We start from the raw sequence: 22,823 nt of genomic DNA on the forward strand, positions 1-22,823 counted from the left end.
AGTATTTGTTATCATATACAGTGGGGCAAAAAAGTATTTAGTCAGCCACCAATTGTGCAAGTTCTCCCACTTAAAAAGATGAGAGAGGCCTGTAATTTTCATCATAGGTATACCTCAACTATGAGAGACAAAATGGGGGGAAAAATCCAGAAAATCACATTGTCTGATTTTTAAAGAATTTATTTGCAAATCATGGTGGAAAATAAGTATTTGGTCAATATCAAAAGTTCATCTCAGTACTTTGTTATATATCCTTTGTTGGCAATGACAGAGATCAAATGTTTTCTGTAAGTCTTCACAAGGTTTTCACATACTGTTGCTGGTATTTTGGCCCATTCCTCCATGCAGATCTCCTCTAGAGCAGTGATGATTTGGGGCTGTCACTGGGCAACACGGACTTTCAGCTCCCTCCAAAGGTTTTCCATGGGGTTGAGATCTGGAGGCTGGCTAGGCCACTCCAGGACCTTGAAATGCTTCTTATGAAGCCACTCCTTCGTTGCCCGGGCGGTGTGTTTGGGATCATTGTCATGCTGAAAGACCCAGCCACGTTTCATCTTCAATGCCCTTGCTGATGGAAGGAGGTGTTCACTCAAAATCTCACAATACATGGGCCCATTCATTCTTTCCTTTACACGGATCAGTCGTCCTGGTCCCTTTGCAGAAAACCAGCCCCAAAGCATGATGTTTCCACCCCCATGCTTCACAGTAGGTATGGTGTTCTTTGGATGCAACTCAGCATTCTCTCTCCTCCAAACACAACAAGTTGAGTTTAGACCAAAACGTTCTACTTTGGTTTCATCTGACCATATGACATTCTCCCAATCCTCTTCAGGATCATCCAAATGCTCTCTAGCAAACTTCAGATGGGCCTGGACATGTACTGGCTTAAGCAGGGGGACACGTCTGGCACTGCAGGATTTGAGTCCCTGGCAGCATAGTGTGTTACTGATGGTAGCCTTTGTTACTTTGGTCCCAGCTCTCTGCAGGTCATTCACTAGGTCCCCCCGTGTGGTTCTGGGATTTTTGCTCACCGTTCTTGTGATCATTTTGACCCCACGGGGTGAGATCCTGCGTGGAGCCCCAGATCAAGGGAGATTATCAGTGGTCTTGTATGTCTTCCATTTTCTAATTATTGCTCCCACAGTTGATTTCTTCACACCAAGCTGCTTGCCTATTGCAGATTCAGTCTTCCCAGCCTGGTGCAGGTCTACAATTTTGTTTCTGGTGTCCTTCAACAGCTCTTTGGTCTTGACCATAGTGGAGTTTGGAGTGTGACTGTTTGAGGTTGTGGACAGATGTCTTTTATACTGATAACAAGGTCAAACAGGTGCCATTACTACAGGTAATGAGTGGAGGACAGAGAAAAGAAGTAGTTACAGGTCTGTGAGAGCCAGACATCTTGCTTGTTTGTAGGTGACCAAATACTTATTTTCCACCATGATTTGCAAATAAATTCTTTAAAAATCAGACAATGTGATTTTCTGGATTTTTTCCCCCTTTTGTCTCTCATAGTTGAGGTATACCTATGATGAAAATTACAGGCCTCTCTCATCTTTTTAAGTGGGAGAACTTGCACAATTGGTGGCTGACTAAATACTTTTTTGCCCCACTGTAGGAGCTTTGGGTTTCCAGCAAGCCTTCATTTAGCTACAAAGGACACCTTATTACCTCCTTGCCATTCAAGGCAGGTAAATGTTTAGGAAGGAAACTTGCTTAAGTCTAGTGAATGGCACCCTGGATTTATTCAAATATTATCTCAGATCAGAAACGTTGTATACATGAACTTACCAACCAGGTGGTCAAGCCAGAAGAACCTATCTGAGTTGGCAACAAAACACGTTAAATCAAAAGCAGGTTTGCTTGTTTGTGACATAGCACGTTGTGTGGTTTATAAAGCATGGTTCGTGATTTAGTGTGTTCTGTAAATTCTTCCAGCTATTTATTTAGCTACCTATTCTTAGGACAACACACATTCCTTGACAGAATGAAAAAGGCTGTTTGGGCAGAGCCATAATATTTGTAGATTGAGATTCTCACATGCATGGCAGTTTTACATCAGTACTTTACTTTAATGCCCCCAACATTTAACCCCAGTCTTTGAGAAATTTGTCACTCAAGCGACAAGTCCTCAAAATTTAGGGGTGGACAACCCGATACTTTTCAAATGTTTTAAACCAAAGCTCCCAGACTATCTCAATATTGGCCACGTTAGATGATTCTGACAGGACTCAGCATCTGAAGGCAAGAAGTTAAAAGATTATTCTGTTACCATAATTTATAGTGTTAGTGGAGTCTGGACACTAGAGTGAATAGGAGGTGCCAAGCAGGAGAACTCTCCACACTCTTCCTGCTAGAATTCCTCTAAGGTATGGAATACTGTACATTATAGTTTCTACACAATAGTTTCTGCAAAACCTCCTCTAGTTCAACATGCTGTTGCCAAACAAATGTTCCCAGAAGCAGAGAATATCAGTGACGGCTATCTGATGTTTGCCCACAGTATTTAATAGTCTAAAGCTATCAGGATCCTGAACATTTTTATATTTTATGTTTGTGTAATATAATTGATCTGTCTTCCTCAGTAGATTTGCTTAGCAATTAAAGCCATCTAAAGTCATGGCCCCAATTGCGTTCCATGGCAGAGAATTTATAAAACAGTGACGTGTCTGGGAAAAAAAGCCAACTTTAAAATGAATGGAAGCACCACATTAATACAGTGTATTAAAATACATACATTTTTTAATATAAAGACAAACTTCAAAGCCATTTTTTTCATTTACAAATCAAAGTGAAGTGTGGGAAGATTCAAAGAGAAGGTTAGAATGGAAATTTTGCAGTGCAGAAGACTGGAAAGATCAGAAGGGTGGAAAATATATAGATAAGCTTATTATTACATACATATATACACTTGCCAGAATTTTTCATGTGACTTTTATGGAAGAATGGCAGATAAAACTTAAGGAGCAAAGTTTAAAAAACAAGACAAAGACACAGTAGAGTAGGGTTATCCGATCTGGACTGCAAGGCTCTGGACACCCACTAGATGGCGGCAAGGAGGTTTCTGCATCTTTGCTGTCATCTGGATTTTTGCAGCTCAGATCTGGTAACCCTACCACAGAGGAAAATTTGATTTTTAAATAAATTTCATGTTCATGGGCTGATGTGTACAAATCAAATTCCTAGACCCTAGGAAAAAAAATCCCATATTGCCACCTTTTAAGAAAATGGGTACTCTCTTCAATCCATTTACAAATGGATTTTATATAATTTTTAATATTTTACAAATGAATTCCTGAGCAGCAGCAATTTCCATTACTGACTGAATTTCCCCTTCAACTCTGACACAGACTTCCATGCCATTCTGTAGAGAATATATCCAAAGGCTCAAAAATGCAAAATGCTGAGACAAGTCACAAAGTGGGTTAGACTGTCCTACCCAACTTCCTTTTCCTCATTTTCAAAAGAAAAAAAAAAAGAAAAATCCATAAAGCTAGAGTTAGCAAGGGTAATCTTTGAAAGACTGCAGCATGACCAGCGTGGAGGGGTGGGAGGAGGGAAGCTGACGGGAGAAAATGAATTATACAATATGGAAATCCCCTTATCAAGTTCCTGACATTTGCACAAATCAGCTTGAACCAGGTTTTTGAAAAGGCTGCCACCCTGGAATCCAGAGGAGAGTCCCCCTAAACTCCCCCATCCCCAAACTCAGGGTATTATAAATTGCAACTCCAGTGGTCTTTGGGCAGGTGAGCTTTTAAAAAGATCTCCCTGGATATTAGGAATCCATCAAGGCTCATTTAAAATCTTTGGGGATGGGGCCCTAATGCTTTAACCTCCTGCATCAAAAAGATCAGGTTTGACTCCTCAGTGAAAGCCTGGTCCATTATCTGTGGGTCCCTGCATCTATAACACCTCTTGAGAGAACATATAGTTTGCCCCCCACAGTCCACTTACTTTCAAACAATATGTCCCTCAAATGCAAGTTTCTCTGATTTTTGTTGCTGTGATAGCACACCTGAATACACAACATCCCCTCCCGAAACCCTCCAATTTCATCCACTTGTACACAATTAATTCATTCACTGATTTTGGGTTCCGAGTGTATAGTTAAAAATGCTTACATGTCAGGCCAAACAGAAGACACAAGATAGCCAAGATACTTAAAGGCAGCTGAGGGGAAGCAAAATACAAGATTTCAAGACTGCATGCTTCCCATTACATGGATTAAAGGGGTGCCATCAAGACACTGAGCACTGATAAAGCCACATTTCATTAATCAATCCAGGACAGGAACCTTACACTAGAGCAAACAACAAGATTATCTGTAACAGTGACAAATTGCCTGTACCTGTGCTTGGAAGCATCTAAGAAGAAATATGGATAAGACGATCCCAGGCTGGCCTAAAAAAGCACCCAGATTAATAGCACCATATCCTATGCTGAAATGGGTTCACGTTGAAGTGTTTGCTCTTGTTCTCCTGAAAATGTAATTGCAGGAAATATAGGCAGTGGTTTTCTAACCAGCTTAAAATAAATTTTATGTGCATTTAAAGGACAGATAGAGAGATTATAGAATGAAAAATATTTTAACAGGTAAGAACTGGTATCTTTCCTTAGCTGCAACCAGGATGCAGGGAATATGACTAGCCCACTCCACTTAAACATCAGAAATGTTCCGAAGAGTTCTTAGCCATTAATTTTCTTTTGACCCAGGACAAATTCCACATCAAAAAGGGTACGGATTTCGTGACCACATACCCAGTAGTGCAAAGAACTGATTGGAGCACCACAGAGATTCATCTCTGCCTCAGAAATAGTGAGATAATCAGCAAGTGCTCAGCCACATAGCTGGAGAGAACATTTCACAACAGTTAGGCTTCATAAATCCAAGTTCTTATATTATACATTTCTTACAAATGAACAGCACCAACAAGAAATTAGATGCTCATGGTGGAATAAGGCAGACTGCTTAGTGAACATATCTTTATAGCCCCCTCTTCAGTAACCTTGCTCCTCCAAATAGAAACAGCTACCTAATTATGTAATAGGTGATCCATCCAAAATCAATTTCACTGAATACATTCTGATCAGCGCACCCATTTTTTAAAAATAAACCATCAGTGATATGCTGTGTTATCCTATAGCTCACATATATACTGAAGAGGTTCGTAATCCATGGTCCCTTAGTTGAACCCTTCTGGGGAAGGCAACAGCACAACAAAATTATGGATTTATCAGGCCTTCCAAGATATTATAGGGGAAGAAAAGCAGAAAGACGAGAAAGTTTCCACACTCTGGAGCTTGCCCTTGCAATCCCAACAGTGACAGCACTGAGAAAGGGAGAGCTTTTAAAAAACTGCAGGTGAACTATACATTCTTCAAGTTATAATGCTTGTGTCAAGTATGAAAATTCCTTTCCTCTCCTCCATACACAACCAGAACATACACAACATCCCTCTAGTGGGTAGCAAATTCCACATTCCTGCACCTTAAAATCTAGGGATTCAAATACTTTACTTGATCACATTTTCTAACTTTCTTCCTGTCCTACAGTCACCTTCCTTTCCTCAGTGCAACTACTAGGACAAGTTAGGGGGAGTAGCTACCCCACTATTATGCCTGCACTATTCCCACACAGAGAAGTGTATAATATTAAATTGCCAACTTTTGTACGACTGAAGCTGTTGAATGCAGGGGGTGGAGGAGCACAATGCAGTTTATGTATTTTAAAGTAAGCCTTTGCACACGGACATTTCTTCATATACCCCACCCAATATATGGTAACGTATGGAATATGGAAGCTTGATACACCCGCTTGTTTCAGAACAGATTTGAAACCAATTACAGGAAGGCTGTAGAATGCAAAAGCTAACTCATGGGAGTTTCCAACAGACTTTTAAATAGTGCAAAGCACGAAAAAGGGCTTAAGAGACAGAACGCTCTGCAGATGCATTTGGCTTATATTCCTCCTTTTCTCTAGGTGACAATTTGCAGAGCAATATCTGAGTTTGCAGAAGGTGGAGTCAAATCTGCCAATAAAAGACAAAAATACCTAATTCCTAATGGAACACAAACAAAAGAATATGGTATGGGCTGCATAAACCCCTAGAAAGGAAATTATTCCGTTGCAACCTAATGAACAATTGAGCAGAAGTTAAAAGATAAATGCAGAATTATTCAAGCAAGTTCAGGAGAGTCAAGATTCTGGCACTATCTTGACATATAACTGGGATTATTTCCTCACTAGTTGACCCTGATAGGAAAAAAGTCCTTAACAAATAATAAATTGCTTCCTCCCCCTCCTCTCTCCCCACTGATGCCAGATGAGAATACAAGAGTGGGCAGATTTCAGGGTATGAGCTCTGAAAGCTCTACCCATATGAAAAACATGGGTGCAAGTTCTTTTGCTTTTTGAAGATTTAACACAAGACCCAAGCCTTCTAAAAGAATTACTTTAAGACCAGGAATCCTGCTCCACTTCAGGTGGGTATAAGGTCTAGGTCAAGCTAGCTCTTCATTCACATTAAGAAGGAAGAAAAGCACCCAAGGACATAAAGAAGACACATTCTGTGAAAAATGCATGAAAATCTCCTCTCTCTTAGACTCTTAGATACCTAGATGCCTGTGGACCATCTCTGACCTGCCTAACAACCTCAACACTGTGACTCCCAGATAGACACAAGTCTATATGAAGCTTATTGGGAAGATTCCTTAACCAACAAAGCCTCCCCTGTCAAAGTGGAACATCTTTGTAAAGAGAGAGAGAGAGAGGGAGGGAGAGGGAGAGGGGGAGAGAGAGAGAGAGAGAGAATGGGTTCAAGTTAAAGGAGGAGAAGCCAGCTGAATCAAGCTGATACTTCATCCTGGAATCTCAGATATACAGAACTATTTGTGGAGTTCATTCCAAGTTGCAAAGTATCTCAGAGCCTTCTATGCAGTTGGTATAAAAACCTTCCTCTTCCTATGGGAAACTGAATAGAGTTTTGCAACTTCTTCCTTATTCCCTCCTCTTTCAGCTCAAAGGGAACAAATGCAGAAATTATGCAAAATTTGGAATGTTTTTAAATACTGTTGTCAGAAAGACCTAACCTTTTTTTCTAAAGCATCTTTCCCACCAACCTGGTTTCCTCCAGATGTTCTCACCTACAACTTCATCCCCGACCTTTGGTGATGCTTGCTGAGACCAAAAGAAGCTGTAGTCTAGAACAGAAGGATATATATACATTGTGGAGCCAAAAAGGCAAAAATGGAATTATTTAGTAGAGTAACCCAGAGCTTTAAGCCTGAATGAATGTATTTACCAAAGTTGTCTAAAAAAAATACTGAGGGTTTTAATGTGACTGACTGACTTTCATTGAATGGGAACACTGACATGTTTTTTACCTTGCTCTTCATATCACTTATTTTTCTACTTGCAATTCTTGCTCCTCTCTGTTCAAAAGTTTACAACTTTCCGTTCTCGCTTGCTTTTACATGCTTGAAAAAAATAAAGCCAAACTTTATATCCCTCTTCCTATTTTACTATGAACAGTCTGATAAAAAATAAATGAGAAGTCACTATCTATAAAATATTTGTGGCTTTCCCAAAACTGTGTGCCTTATCTTTTCCTCTGTAAACTGATAACTCCCAAACCACAGATTTTGATTTGTCTTAAAAAATACACCCTATATACTCAGTGTGATAACAAAAATTAAATTTTTAATTTGAGTGTTGTGGTTGTTTCCTCTAATGTGAATGTAAAATAACATTAAAAGCTTCCTTAAAAGCAAATGCCATATATCAAAACAAGCACATGTTCAATTTGATAAAACATAAAATAGCAAAGCTGCCGCTCAATCAAGTATTGAAATCTTGCTAATTAAAAAAATACACTGTACTTCAAACAAATGAACTCAACAGACGAAGCTGAGGGCAGCTTATTCCTGACGTAAGATTCAGCTATCTTGACTTCTCAAGTTTGATAGAAAATGGTCAGACCAAAATCAAAGGACTTATGCCTTTATAAAATGTAGGCAACTCCTCTGAACAAGGGAGGAGATCCAGCTAGATAGGAATACTCTTCCTATCTAGCTTCTAGACAGGTTCCTAGGGATCTGCAAATACATTATTATTATAAGCTCGCCAGGTATTCCCAAGGGGAAGGCATAAAGGACAGAATGCAAACCTAGCTCGTTGGATGATCTTCCCACCTTATGAATTCTTACAAATTAATTTTCAAGCAATACAAACCCCAGAAGATGCAATGCCAAACCCCCAAACAGAGAGAGAGAGAGAGGGTGAAAGAAAATGTTCCTAATTACCAGCCAAGAACCTGTGGCCCTCCAGATGATGGCAAATCACATCATCCTTGACCAGTAGTCACCTGGGACTGATGGGGGCTGGGATCTAATGATCCGAGAAGGCCTCCACACAATACAAAGAAACCAAACTTGGAAAACAAAGGCAGAGGCTAGTCTACTCACAGCTTCACGGAGTCAGACCACATGGCAACTATGAGACTTGATGAGTCAACAACCTGATTCTGATACTTGATTGCCCAAAGTAAACCAACTACCTGGAATGGCAAGGATCATTTTAATAACCATCCATATTCACAGCCATAGAAGATACAATTTCTTTTCTTCGGTGACCCAGCCCCTCAATTTTTAATGCAACCCTTTGGCTTTCACACAATTAAGGCAGAGTACCCCTTCCGAATAACCACTGTGTGTCTGAACACTGGTGGAGAGTCCAACATGAGCACCATAGCTGAATTCTGCCAGGAAGCTAAAGAGGGAAGTGGGGGAGGGAGAGAGACAGCTGACTGTTGCTTGCAATATGAATTACATCAATGTTGCAATCATTAAAAAATAAAGTTTTCAAAAGAGCAATCCCCCTCCCTTCTCCCACATCCACTGCTTTCTTGACTTCAATATAAAAACCAGCCAGTTGGCATGTGTCCAGTGATAGCAGGAAGAATAAAAGAAGCCAGGCGATGTATAGAAATCTCAAAGCTTTGTGTTGATCTTCTCCACCAGGCCAAAAATAAAAAAAAAGCACCATGGGTTCAGAACTGGAGAGGCACAGTTTGTCAGATGACAATAGCACCAAGAGAAGCTCTGTTACATCTCTGCTGATGTGCCAGTCTTTTTATTTTAGAGAAAATGGTTGTTTCGTTGTTAAAGTTCCCTTCCTCTTTTTTTTTCTTTCAGTTCTACAACTTCAGGTGGAACAAAAAATTGTTAAGGGGCGCATGTGTTTTAAACATTTAAAAATATATAAATATCTACTCTATCAACAGTACAAACTGGAAGCTGTTTCTAAGCATCTTCTTCTGCAGTCTGATATATATTTAACTTAAGATTCACAGTAGCATTTTCTTTTCTCTGGTTTTATGTTTGTGACTTAGGTTTGTGTCCAGTAGTAAAAGAGAAGTGGGGCAGGCAAAAACCCTTAAGCCATTGAGGCAAGCACCTTCAGTGGGAGCTGAGAGAAGTTGGTCCGTGTTGCCCTTGCATAGGTCACATCAGGTTGAGGTAGAAGTCCTAGTTACCTGCAAAAGAGGAAGGAAGGGGAAGGACAAGATTCAACCTTAAGTTGGCATTTTGAACAAGCCCCCCAAAGGTCAACAGTGGCTCCCATTTTTACATTATGTAATTCCTTCCAGACTGTCAAATACAGGGTAAGAGGCCTATAGTAAAATTCTCAGATGGCAAGCAAGATGGAGCTAGAACTTTCTATGGTTTTTGCATTCTAGTGTGGAGCAGTGAGTACAGCAAGGACATGCAGAAGGTTTATGGGAATAATCAGTGAATTTATGACGACTTCCAGTTGACTACTTTCTGCTTCCAATGACTTAGCAATACTTGCAACAAAAAGGCTCCCTGCCCACCTCCAGCAATCTAAATAAACCCAAAAGAATTCCTGATCTATGCTAAATTATATTTGTATCAGAGTTTACAAAACATCCCAAAAAAACAACTTCCTGTGCTCTAAAACAACAGTTCCCAAAGCTCACAGGATCCTACATAATGTAGTTTATGATGTTTTTATCTATTTATTTATTGGATATTGAGGCCACCCAATTCCAAAAAGACTCTTGGTGGCTTACAATATTAAAATAAAACATAATTCAACTGGAGTTGGGCAGCCCTTAAATTCAACCAAATCATAAATAAATAAAAGAAGCATGACCATGTGGATAAAACCACATAAATAACATCCATTAAAAAAGGGGGGGGCTCCACAAATACTCTAACTCCAGGGCTGACTTAGTATATTGTATGAACCCAGTCAATTCATGCTTACTCAACAACCATAGTTAAGCAAGCCAAATAATTAGTAGTTAGATCCTCCCTCTGAATTATTTGGCTCCATTCCCAGCCTATGTAGGTCGGACTGATGGACCCTGCATTCTGCTGAAATATAAGGATATGGTAGATTGAATCAAGCTTGGAATTCACTCATACTGTCATAGGTTGGATTAATATATTACACTAGGCCATAATATTGCTTGTTTTGTTATTGTACTATGTGAATCCAGCTTTTGTGCTTCACAGCATAGGTGTACAATCCATGGCCTACCACAGGTCTGATGCAGCCTCCAAGGGCCACCCACTTATGTTGTAATGCTCTCGATGTTCCGCACATCCTTCCTTTCTTTCCACCCCATTGCCTCACCCCCTTTGTGCCAGTGCCATTCTTATTTATTTAATTATAAAACTCATTTCTAGGACTGTCTGCCTCTAGAACAGTTTACAAATTTTAAAAGGCAACAACAACAATAACATCATCACCACAATATCAGAAAAGAATCACAGTTGCCCAGAGGGAACAATGAAAACCCTCTTCTCCATACAACACCCAGCTAAAAAGGCCCAATGACCATCCTAGTCCAAGACCTGAGAGACAAGTCAGTTTTTTAAAGGCTTGTTTAAAGGCAGGCAGAATAGGGGCAGTTGGAATTTCTGGGGGGAGGCTGTTCCAGAGGGCAGGTGTTGAGACAGAGAAGGCATGCTTCCTGAGTCCTGCTAGATGACACTGTTTAATCAATGGGACCCTGAGCATGCCAAGTCTGTCTCACCACCTGCACCTCTGTCTGATCCCTGATTATAAGGATGGGCAGAAGACATGGGAGACTGACTGACTGACTGATGAGACTTATATGGCTGCTTCTCTTACGTGCCCTAACTCTGGGTGGCTCACACAGTAATTCAATAAAAACATAAAGTATAAAAGCCAGCATCCAAAAAAAACCCCTCCCTGTGCTCTAAGACAAGAGTTCCCAAAACACTGGGTTCTAGGCCCACCCTATCCAAATGCTTGGTCCCTCAGATAACTAAGCCCTATGCCATTTGGCCCCTTCATGGATCACTGCCTTGTCGTGGCGAAGGGGCTTGCATAACTCAGTGAAGCCATGAGCTATACCGTGCAGGGCCACCCAAGACGGACAGGTCATGACAGAGAGTTCTGACAAAATGTGGTCCACTGGAGAAGGAAATGGCAACCCACTCCAGTATCCTTGCCAAGAAAACCCCATGGACAATGTTAAAAGGCTAAAAGATATGATGCCGGAAGATGAGCCCCTCAGGTCGGAAGGTGTCCAATATGCTACTGGGGAGGAGCGGAGGGCATTTCCAAGTAGCTCCAGAAAGAGTGAAGCGGCTGGGCCAAAGCCGAAAGGACGTTCAGCTGTGGATGTATCTGGAAGCGAAAAGAAGGTCCGATGCTGTAAAGAACAATATTGTATAGGTACCTGGAATGTAAGATCTATGAACCAAGGCAAGCTGGATGTGGTCAAACATGAGATGACAAGATTGAACATCGACATCTTGGGAATCAGCGAACTGAAATGGACGGGAATGGGTGAATTTAATTTGGGTGACCATTATATCTACTACTGTGGGCAAGAAACTCTTAGAAGAAATGGAGTTGCACTCATAGTCAATAAGAGAGTGGGAAAGGCAGTAATGGGGTACAACCTCAAAAACGACAGAATGATCTCAGTGCGTATCCAAGGCAAACCATTCAATATCACAGTCATCCAAGTCTATGCCCCAACCACTAGAACTAGCACCAAAAAAAGATGTCCTTTTCATCATAGGGGATTGGAATGCTAAAGTAGGAAGTCAAGGAGTAATCGGAATAACAGGCAAGTTTGGCCTTGGAGTACAAAATGAAGCAGGGCAAAGGCTAATAGAGTTCTGTCAAGAGAACAAGCTAGTCATAGCAAACACTCTTTTCCAACAACACAAGAGACGACTCTACACATGGACATCACCAGATGGTCAATACCGAAACCAGATTGATTATATACTTTGCAGCCAAAGATGGAGAAGCTCTATACAGACAGCAAAAACAAGACCAGGAGCTGACTGTGGCTCAGATCATGAGCTTCTTACTGCAAAATTTAGGCTTAAATTGAAGAATGTAGAGAAAACCACTAGACCACTTAGGTATGACTTAGATCATATTCCTTGTGAGTACACAGTGAAGGTGATGAATAGATTTAGAGGATTAGATTTGGTAGACAGAGTGCCTGAAGAACTATGGACGGAGATCCGTAACATTGTACAGGAGGCAGCAACTAAAACCATCCCAAAGAAAAAGAAATGCAAGAAAGCAAAATGGCTGTCTGATGAGGCTTTACAAATAGCTGTGGAAAGAAGGAATGCGAAAAGCAAGGGTGAAAGGGAAAGATATAAGCAACTGAATGCAGATTTCCAGAGAATAGCAAGGAGAGATAAGAAGGCCTTCTTAAATGAACAATGCAAAGAAATCGAGGAAAACAATAGAATGGGGAAGACTAGAGATCTCTACAAGAAAATTGGAGATATGAAAGGAATGTTTAGTGCAAAGATGGGCATGATAAAGGACAAAAAAGGCAGAAGATAAAGGACCTAACAGAAGCAGAAGAGATTAAGAAGAGGTGGCAAGAATACACAGAAGAACTATACAAGAAAGATCTTAATGTCCCTGGTATCCACGCTGTTGTGATCACTGACCTTGAGCCAGACATCCTAGAGAGTGAAGTCAAGTGGGCCTTAGGAAGCATTGCTAACAACAAAGCTAGTGGAGATGACAGTATTCCAGCTGAGTTATTTAAAATACTAAAAGATGATGGTGTTAAAGTGCTGCACTCAATATGCCAGCAAGTTTGGAAAACGCAACAGTGGCCACGGGATTGGAAAAGGTCAGTTTATGTTCCAATTCCAAAGAAGAGTAATGCCAAAGAATGCTCAAACTATCACACAATTGCACTCATTTCACATGCTAGCAAGGTTATGCTCAAAATCCTACAAGCTAGGCTTCAGCAATACATGAACCGAGAACTACCGGATGTACAAGCTGGGTTTCGAAGAGGCAGAGGAACTAGAGATCAAATCGCCAACATTCGCTGGATCATGGAGAAAGCATGAGAGTTCCAGAAAAACATCTACTTCTGCTTCATTGACTATGCAAAAGCCTTTGATTGTGTGGATCACAACAAACTGTGGCAAGTTCTTAAAGAGATGGGAGTACCAGACCACCTTACCTGTCTCCTGAGAAATCTGTATGCGGGCCAAGAACCAACAGTTAGAACTGTTCATGGAACAACCAATTGGTTCAAAATAGGGAAAGGTGTACGACAAGGCTGTATACTGTCACCCTGCTTATTTAACCTATATGCAGAGTACATCATGAGAAATGCCAGGCTGGAAGAATCACAAGCCGGAATTAAGATTTGCAGGGAGAATCATCAACAACCTCAGATATGCGGACGATACCACCCTAATGGCAGAAAGTGAAGAAGAACTAAAGAGCCTCTTGATGAGGGTGAAAGAGGAGAGTGCAAAAGCTGGCTTGAAACTCAACATTAAAAAAACTAAGATCATGGCATCTGGACCCATCAATTCCTGGCAAATAGAAGGGGTAGAAATGGAAGCAGTAACAGACTTCATTTATTTAGGCTCCAAGATCACCGCAGACGGAGACTGCAGCCATGAAATTAAAAGACGCTTGCTCCTTGGGAGGAAAGCTATGGCAAGCCTAGATAGCATATTAAAAAGCAGAGACATCACCTTGCCGACGAAGATCCCCATAGTCAAAGCTATGGTTTTTCCAGTAGTAATGTATGGCTGTGAGAGCTGGACCATAAAGAAGGCTGAGCGCCGAAGAACTGATGCCTTTGAACTGTGGTGCTGGAGAAGACTCTTGAGAGTCCCCTGGACTGCTAGGAGGTCAAAACCAGTCAATCTTAAAGGAAATCAACCCTGATTGCTCATTGGAAGAACTGATAATGAAGCTCAAGCTCAGATACTTTGGTCACCTAATGCGAAGAGAGGACTCTTTGGCAAAGACCCTGATGCTGGGAAAGATTGAAGGCAAAAGGAGAAGGGGACGGCAGAGGATGAGATGGTTAGATAGCATCACTGAAGCAATGAGCATGAAACTGAGCAAACTCAGGGAGGCAGTGAAGGACAGGAAGGCCTGGCGCAATAGGGTTCATGGGGTCACGAAGAGTCAGACACGACTTAACGACTAAACAACAAATGCCATTTGGCCTTTAGAGGTAATAACCAGCACCAGAATTGCTCCCAGAAGCTTATTGGTAACCAGTGCAGAAGTGTTATATGGGTGTAACAAGGCCTGCCCATTATGGCGCACACTGTTATTTTCCGGACCAACTGCAGCTTCTAAGTGGTGTTCAAGGGCAGCCCTGTGTAGAGTGCATTGCAATAGTCTACACACAAGATAACCAAGGCATGAATGATGTAAGGAGGGCCTCCCAGTCCAGGAATGGGCACAACTGGTAAACAAGATAGGTCTGGGCAAAGGCCTTCCTGGCCACAGCTGCCACCAACTCCTCAAGCAGATGCTGAGGGTTCCTTTCTCCCTCCTGTTTTCTTCCCAGCTGTTCAAAGCCTCTTATCTCCCTACTCCTTGCCACTTGTCTGCTTTTGTCTTTTCTTTCCTTCTTGCACTTATTTTGTGCACCTTTGCACCTCTCACCCTTATTTTGATCACTTCCAAACCCACCCACCCACCTTTTCCTGGCACTGAGAAACTTCCCACATCCAGCCACATCCTCTCCCTCAACAACTTGGCAGCCCAAAACCCTCTATGAAGAATTATATGTCTGCATGACACACTGCAGTTTTTTTTGTTTGGGGCTTTAGCCATGTCCCCAAATTGCTTAAATTATGAACTAAGTTAGTATAAAAACATTACAAATATGCTATATGCCCTCCTTTGCCCCCTTCCACTTTCACAGAGCTTCAGCTAAGATTAACTGTGTTTAGCATATTGCAACTTCGGAAATACTCAAATCTTCAGCAATATTTTCACACTCTGAGACAACTGTATGGCTCCTTACATGCATGAACATTCAAGACATGATCCATAGCCAGGATTTTTATCATTTCCCTACGTGTTCTGTCTTGTGTTGGATGTACTGAACCATAACATAGGTTAATTCTCAGGAGTAGCACGCATATTAAGAGTTCTGATTCTGTCACATTCCGCCTCAGAGCAACCTGGCCCATCCAGGTCATTACTGCCTACCTTAATATGCAAAGATTCTCAGGTCAACTTCACATATATTTTTTAATCATAAGATTTCAGTGCAGGGATGGGCAATCTTTGCAAGAAGGGGCCACACTTTCTATTTAAAAACAAGCAAGCAAACAAAAAAGCCTCCAAGGGCATGGTCAGAGAAGTAGTCATCACAGAAGACTGTCATGTGTTTTGGAGGGAGAAGGAATTAAGATATAACTGTGCAAAGCCAATCCACCTCCCCCTTGCTTTTTTTTTTTTTTATTAACACTACAAATCTGAGGGTGTTCTGGAGGCTGTTTGCATCCTGGGGAGGCCACCTACCCTTATGTTTGGGAATAATATCCAGGCACTTCTCCATATAAAACACTGGACCTCACCATCCCCAAGGCATAGAAATCTCCCTTGTATCTGATTGACAGCAGCTCTCCAAGATCTCCAGAAGAAAAGGATTTTCCTCACTACTAGCTACTGAACTTTCCAAACTGAACATGACAGGAATTAAATTTGGGGAGTTTTTGTTTGTGAAATATATACTTGGCTACTGAGCTTTAGCTCTCAGGCTTTCCAGCACAGGGAAAGCACGGTAAAGCACAGATCTGAAAGGAAAGGTATGTGATTCCACACATCTTAGCACGTCAGAGCACCAATCTCCTGCTGACCACCCTCACCTTACCCAAGACATCCCACACCAGCCTTACCTTACAGAGCACCAGTGCTTAAAAACTAAGCCAAGCTCGTTATCGTGGCTTAACTCCAGAGAGATGTGAAGCATAAGGAGACTGCATGCCAAGGGTGACCCACATAGCAGGCGTGCCAGCTGTGTTGGACTGTGGGATCCCAGGCGTGGCTTGTGCCAGCGCCAAGCGGGGCAGAGGTGGGTGGTGGACAGTGAAGGAGGGGCGGGAAGTTTTGTGCTGAAGAGAAGCTAGTTTAATAGACAAAGCGGAGTTAGCAGTGGAAGATGGCGGCAAGAAAGCCTCTGAAACTGGCAGAGATGACAAACTCTGTAGGAGGACAGGTTCAGAGTTAGAAGTGAGGAGGGGAGGAGGTGGTGGTAATGAAACATTAGGAGGAGGTGGAGTCCGAAGGGAGGCACGTGCTGGGACTCGGTTGAGGTGCTGGGCATCGTTAGATGGCACTGGGTTGGGGGACGCATGGAATGATGGAGAGCTGGCCGCAACCTGCAGAGGATTTAAGCTTAAGACGGTGCAGCTGGAAACTGCACCATTGCCAAAATGGAGAGAGGAAGTGGAGGATGAAAAAGAGGAAGTGGAGGGAGAGGGAGCGGAGGAGGAAGAGGAGGAGGCAGAAGGCACCACATGGTTAAAAATACCTGCAAACAGGAGAGAAAAAAACCCTCAGCAGATGGACTTTATACAGGTCACAGCAAGAGAAGCAAAACAAAAGCAGGCAAGCAAGCAATATGCAGCATGAAAACAGCAGCAGGCGATGGGCAGTGGTGGTAAAAAAAACCTAGGCAGAAGAGAGACACACTTACCTCTTCCTGTCTCACATTCTAGAAGCACCAAGGGGAACTCCGTGGCTGAACTCAAGACCCCAAAAGCAACCCCCATTCTAGATCAACACGTTGACCCTAATTAGTCAGAATCATTTGAAAAGCTACCACTCTTTCTAAGCCCACTCTCAAGATAACTGCAGGCATACTTGGGGAAAAAAAAGAGTGAATTCCTGAGATTCTTAGGTGCCTGAGTTTACAGAAAAGCCTAAAAATATAATGCTGTGGAGTGTTCCAAGTCTCTCCTTATCCTAGCTCGCAGAAGTTGTCACAGAATTGATTAGAAGATGCTCCAGGAACTCAGCTATGCAGATGTTCTGTGACAGGGATTCACAGGCTCCTCAGGAGATAAACCCAGGTGGGAAAAGACTTCCAGAAGGGAGAATGCTTGAAAATATCTGCCATCAGGCTTGGGGGTGGGGGTGGGTATGAAATACCAGTAATGTTCCTCCCAGTCATTGGTGTGTCACGGAACAAATAAGGTTCAGCTTACCTCCAACTGTTCCACCTGTCATCCCAGGAGAGAAGTTTCCCATGGTGTGTGAGTTGGTCAGGCGGGTGGCAGCTGATGATACATGCGCTAGGCCGGCAGCTGGCATCGAATTAAATAAGGACTGCAGTACCGAGGAGTTTGTTACCATGGGACCAAGGGGGAACTGCGTGCCAGTGGTTAAGGAGTTCAAGAAAGGGTGGTGGGTCTGAGTAGAGGATGCCGTGCTGGATGACTTGCCAGAGCTGGCTGCAGAGAGGCTTTTGCCATTAAGAAGGCCACCAGAGGGGACAGCAGCAGCAGCAGCAGCAGCAGCAGCAGCAGCAATGAACAGGTTGTGGCCGTTCTTGAACTCTACATCCCGCTCTCGCCCTTTGCTAATTTTGTTGTTTAGCACCGAGGCCTTGTCTGAAGAGCCTCCCAGGCGGACACTCAGTTCGTTGGCCTCTTTGCCTTTGAGCCCTGACCAGTTCAAGTCTTCCCCTTTCCCACCACCAAGGCTTTCCAGCTGCCTCTTGCTCAAGAATGGATTTGTCTCAGGGACTCCGGCCTCTTTGTTCCGCTGCACCAGGAACCCCACAGAGGAGCCCCCCAGAGCCGTCACGACGTCAGCAGTTTTATGAGAAAGTGAAGCACCATCAGTAAAGCTATGTAAACCGACATCTGCCGATAGCCCTCCATTGTAAGCAAATCCATTCATGGTGCTGGTACTCTGGCCAAGCCCATCAGATGCAGTCATGTGTTTCCTCGCATGTGGGCCAGTCTTGTCACCAACCAGGTTGTCATCAGAAGAGGGTCGGAAGGCAAAGAGGGTGTTCTGGTTCAGGGATGATGCCGACGCTTGCAAAGGACTGTCTGCCGTTTTGGAAAGGTTGATGTCAGAAATTGGAGAAAAGGTTGACTTCCACTTGCTGCTGTTCATGCTTTCAGTAGCTTGCTTCCTCCCAGCTGAGTTGATGCCTGGTTTGCAAAAACAGAAAGCTGTAGGCATCAGTTCAGGAGAATGTGTTTACCTTTTTGGCCAAGTAACAAAATTAAGTGAGGAACCAGTTTTTAAACAGAGTTTATTTTCTCTGTCCCAAGGAGTAAATGCATTTGGTAACCAGACTATCTGCCAGAATTCAGCAACTAGGAACTGCCATACACAGGCTACTAAACTCTCTACTGTACAAGTACCCAAGACGGAAGGAGAGTGATTTCTGCATTGGATCAAAATCCATTTAATCCAGCACTATGGCTTCTAAAAAGTTAACCCGATTCACTTAGCAAGAGGTACACTGCTCTGAACAGAGTACGAGCTATCTGAACCCAGCCATGAACTCAGTAATTAAAATCACTAGGGCCAGTAGCCATTGTCACACCTTTTATAGCCAATCCAGTATGTGTTGTTTGAAATAGTATTTCCATTACTACCCTAATCCTAGATGCTCACCTATTTTTTTATATGCTTCACAGTGATTTCACACATTTTGGTTTCAGTGACAGTAATTGGACAGTGATACTTCAGGTGAATTGTGTAATGGTGATAAAAGCCTTGCAGTTCTTTTTAGTTTATTATTTTTGTACACAAACCCTGCATCTATCCTAAATCTACAGCAACAGAGCAAAACAAAAAGCACAGCCATCAGCGGCTCTACCAAGAGACCAACTTCCCTACCAGATTCAAGCTGAAGGAGAAATGGGAAGCTGGGCCCCCGGTGAGGCCTATCATTTGTGGCTCCTTCCTTCCGTAAACCATTTCAGTTCCAGAGAGGCTTTATAAGAAGAACTGGATAACCACAAGTGACTGAGTTTGTTTCTATTCTTGTCCTGATCAATCCCTTTTGCCTCATCAGATGCACACCTACTGGCTTCCAAACTTACTGTTTTCCAGCGGCTTTTGTGGAGATTTGCTTTCCAGTGATATTGTTGCAATTTTCCTCTCAATTCTAGGAAGGAAAAAGGAAAAAGAGGATTATTTGATTCATGTACAGACACATTAGAAAGTGCAGTCTCAGTCACAAGTCATGGGTCCTCCAGCAGGATAATGACCCAAAACATACATCTAAGAGAACCCAAGAATGGTTGAAAAGAAACATGGGACAGTTGAAGTGGCCTCCTATGAGTCCTGATCTGAATCCAACAGAACATCTATGAAAAGAGCTGAAACTAACAGTTGGGAGAAGAAACCCATCAAACTTAAGACAGCTGGAGTTAGGCAGCTAATAAATTTAAAAACAAACAAACAAACAAACAATTGGAGCTACAGAAAATTCTTGATTGCAGTTATTGCCTCAAAATGGTGTGCTACAAAATATTAGGTTGGGCTAGCAATAATTATAGGTAGTCCTCAGGTTACAATGGTAATTGGGACCAAAATTTTGGTTGCTAAGCAATGTGGTTGTAAAGTGCGATGTCATATGACTGCATTGCTTAGCAATGGCAATCCCAGCAGTCCTTGCTGCCATTGTTAAGCGAGGATCACAGGTTGTTAAGTGAGGACCTCACGTGACCATGACTTGTGACTTCCTACCAGCTTCCAACAAGCAAAGTCAAGAGGGAAGCCAGCAGGAAGTTGCAAGTTCCAGTCACAACAAGCCTTTCCTTAGGCACCTCGCAAGCAGGCTAGCGGTGGGTGAGTGCTATGGCTGGGCGGGAGTGTGAGTGGGCAGGCTGGGGGTGGGTGCTGCTATGCAGCGTGAACGCAAGCAGGCAGGTGTTACAGCACAGTGCAAGTGTGGACAGGTGGAGGGTGGATGCCCAGGGCCTGCACTCACCCTGCCGCCTGGGAGAAAAAGTGGCAGGAGTGGGAGTGACTTACTGAAGCGAGTTGCAACTTCCTGCCGGCTTCCCCGTTGACTTTGCTTGATGGAAACCAGCAGGGAAAGTCACAAATGGCAATCATGTGACTGTGGGACATTGCAACTCTTGTAAGTGTGAGCCAGTTGCCAAGCACCCAAATCATGATCACGTGACCGCTGGGATGCTGCAACAGCTGCAATTTCAAGAACTTGTCATAAGTCCCCCTTATTCAGCGCCGTCATAACTTTGAATGGTTGCTGAACAACTGGTTGTAACCCAAGGCCTACCTCTACATCCATGACATTTTCATTTCTTTTATTATTAACATGAATATGTGAAGTCATACATCAAAAGCAAAATGCTATGGACTATGGAATAAAGACTGGTGGATGCCTTTTACTTGTGTCACTTTCAACTTATTTCACAGCAAATTGGGATTCTTTGAGAAAAAGCAGAGAAGTACCAATACTTTTGGCCACGTCCGTATGCTTTAATTTGTAACATTAATTTCAAGACAGCTGCAAAAATTTATACCATGAAATGGTAACCCCTCCCAAAAAAACACCCTTAAATGAGACAGACTTAAGGCAGAGTGTCTCTAATACACAGCCTGCTGAGGTTTTGTGTGCAGCCCCCAATGGCTCACTAACAAAAATTAAGGTGCTACCAGAGCTCAAATCCTGCTGGGCAGCTCTGCAGGCCCCTGTTCTCCACTGCCATCCTGCCTTGCTGCCTTTTTACCTTGTCCCTCTTTCCTGCTCCCCTCCAGTCTTGGAGCTTTGTTGAGAGACTGAGACTAAGTCTCATGCGTCGGTGTGATTGCTGCTGTGCTGGTATATGATGGCTGCTGTGCGGCCACACAGGCACACAGCTGGGAAGGAACATTGCCGGTGATATTGCTGCGTGTCTGAGTTTGTGTGTGCTAGTCAGCACAAGGGGAATGCATAGAACAACACAACAGCTGAAGTGTGCTATAACAGACAGGTGGGGGGGTTGCAGCCATGGTGATAAAATATTTTACTGTTTTACAGTGGACAATGTATTGTATGCTTTTATTAATCATCAGGTCATCCTTTATACAGTATGTTCAAGTGGTCTCAATCACAGTTTCATTCTTTCCTAACCAGCATGAATAGAGAATATGGAGTGTTACTGTATCAAGCCCAACATTAACATTCTGGTCTCTGCAAAATGCTGTCAATGAAGCAGCCAGAATGAAGATTTTCAGAAATAAACACACATGATGTTGAGCAAGTTAAGTAATATTGCCCAACTTGTTTCAAATAAAAATTGCACTTGCAATTCATTTTTAATAATATATCATTTTATTTACTTAGGAATTAATATTGTATTAATACTGAATGTTTAATATTTGTTGCATTTTTGCATGTGTTTGAATGTGGCCCACCAATTAGTGCATTTTAGGTAATGCAGCCCCCATAATCATTTGAGTTTGAGATCCCTGGACTACGGATTAATTTATAGTTTTAGAATGCAAAACAAAACACTACATTCATCAGTCCTCTGTGTTGTAAAGCCAGGGAGTTTTACCTAAGCCCTTTTTGCTCTTTAGGAATTTCATTTAACACACTGCTGTTATGGCTTCTAATAAAATAATATGTCCTTTTCTCACCTTACTGAGAGAAAATCAGACAATCATTAAGGAATGATAATAAGTTAGATATTATAAAGGCCATTAAATGCTGAAAACTTAGCCAGCTGCTACAGGGCTTTGCAAACACCACCAGGGCGTGATTTCAATAAGGGGAGATGAAGGGAGAGGTAACACTTCCAAAAGTCACATCAAAAGTGGAATTAACAAAATAATGCAAATGCACAGTATGTATTACATAGTAAAGAAACCTGAAACACAGTTTCAAAATTAAGCATGAGTTTAATGTTGGGGAAGGAAAGGCTCTGGGATTTGAGGTCATATTGACTGATTGATTGATTGACTGATTGTATTTATATAGCTACCCATCTCACATAAAATGACTGGGTGGCATACAACATGTTGCTTGAAGTAGCCCCTCATGCAAGGACTGCACCTGGTTCTGCTCACCTCGTGCTGTTATGGTCGTCCTCCAGGCTCTGTTCTTCATCAGAAGTTAGTGGGGAGTAATGGATGCCATTGGTCTGAATTAGAGGCTTCTCCTTTTTCAGCACTGGCGGCTGATCATTGTCCTGGTATGGAACAGGAGAATTCTTCAGGGAGTTTTCAGGAGAAGAAATGGCTGTTATTTCTAAAGGCTGGTTAATATTACTGACCTGAGGAGGGAAGACAAAAAGAGAATATTAAGAATTGAAAAAAGATAAGAGGAGAAAGCTAATTATGTTTCTAAGAATTTTGCATTTAAAGACAGTGTTGGCCAGCTTTGGGGAAGAGAAAGGAAATACATTACTTTTCAAGCAGGAAGTTATTATATTGGCTATAAAACATTTACTGTATATGTGTAGTGCTATTAAGTAGTAACAGATTCACACTGATGGGGTCCAGGGACTCAAAGATACAAAACTCC

General features: G+C 42.3%; 1 protein-coding gene across 5 annotated transcripts in view; it reads right to left on the minus strand.

The window, feature by feature from the left end:
- Positions 1 to 2,721: 2,721 nt before the first annotated feature.
- DOT1L (DOT1 like histone lysine methyltransferase) overlaps positions 2,722 to 22,823 on the minus strand; it is an 81,223-nt gene continuing 61,121 nt past the window's right edge. For 4 of the 5 annotated variants that reach the window (XM_088149464.1, XM_088149463.1, XM_088149462.1 and 1 more), the window contains 5 exons: positions 22,367 to 22,572; positions 19,387 to 19,451; positions 17,527 to 18,483; positions 16,216 to 16,850; positions 2,722 to 9,533 (listed from right to left, as the gene is read on the minus strand). In XM_088149464.1, coding sequence (XP_088005590.1) covers positions 16,255 to 16,850; positions 17,527 to 18,483; positions 19,387 to 19,451; positions 22,367 to 22,572 — 1,824 coding nt within the window. In that variant the 3' untranslated portion in view covers positions 2,722 to 9,533; positions 16,216 to 16,254. The remainder of the gene's footprint in view (positions 9,534 to 16,215; positions 16,851 to 17,526; positions 18,484 to 19,386; positions 19,452 to 22,366; positions 22,573 to 22,823) is intronic. The other variant, XM_088149465.1, reaches the window with a different exon arrangement.

This window comes from Python bivittatus, unplaced genomic scaffold (assembly GCF_059951505.1).
Source record: "Python bivittatus isolate LINGU-HERP-01145 unplaced genomic scaffold, Pbiv_v1 ctg000580_np1212, whole genome shotgun sequence".
Classification (NCBI taxonomy): Eukaryota; Metazoa; Chordata; class Lepidosauria; order Squamata; family Pythonidae; genus Python; species Python bivittatus.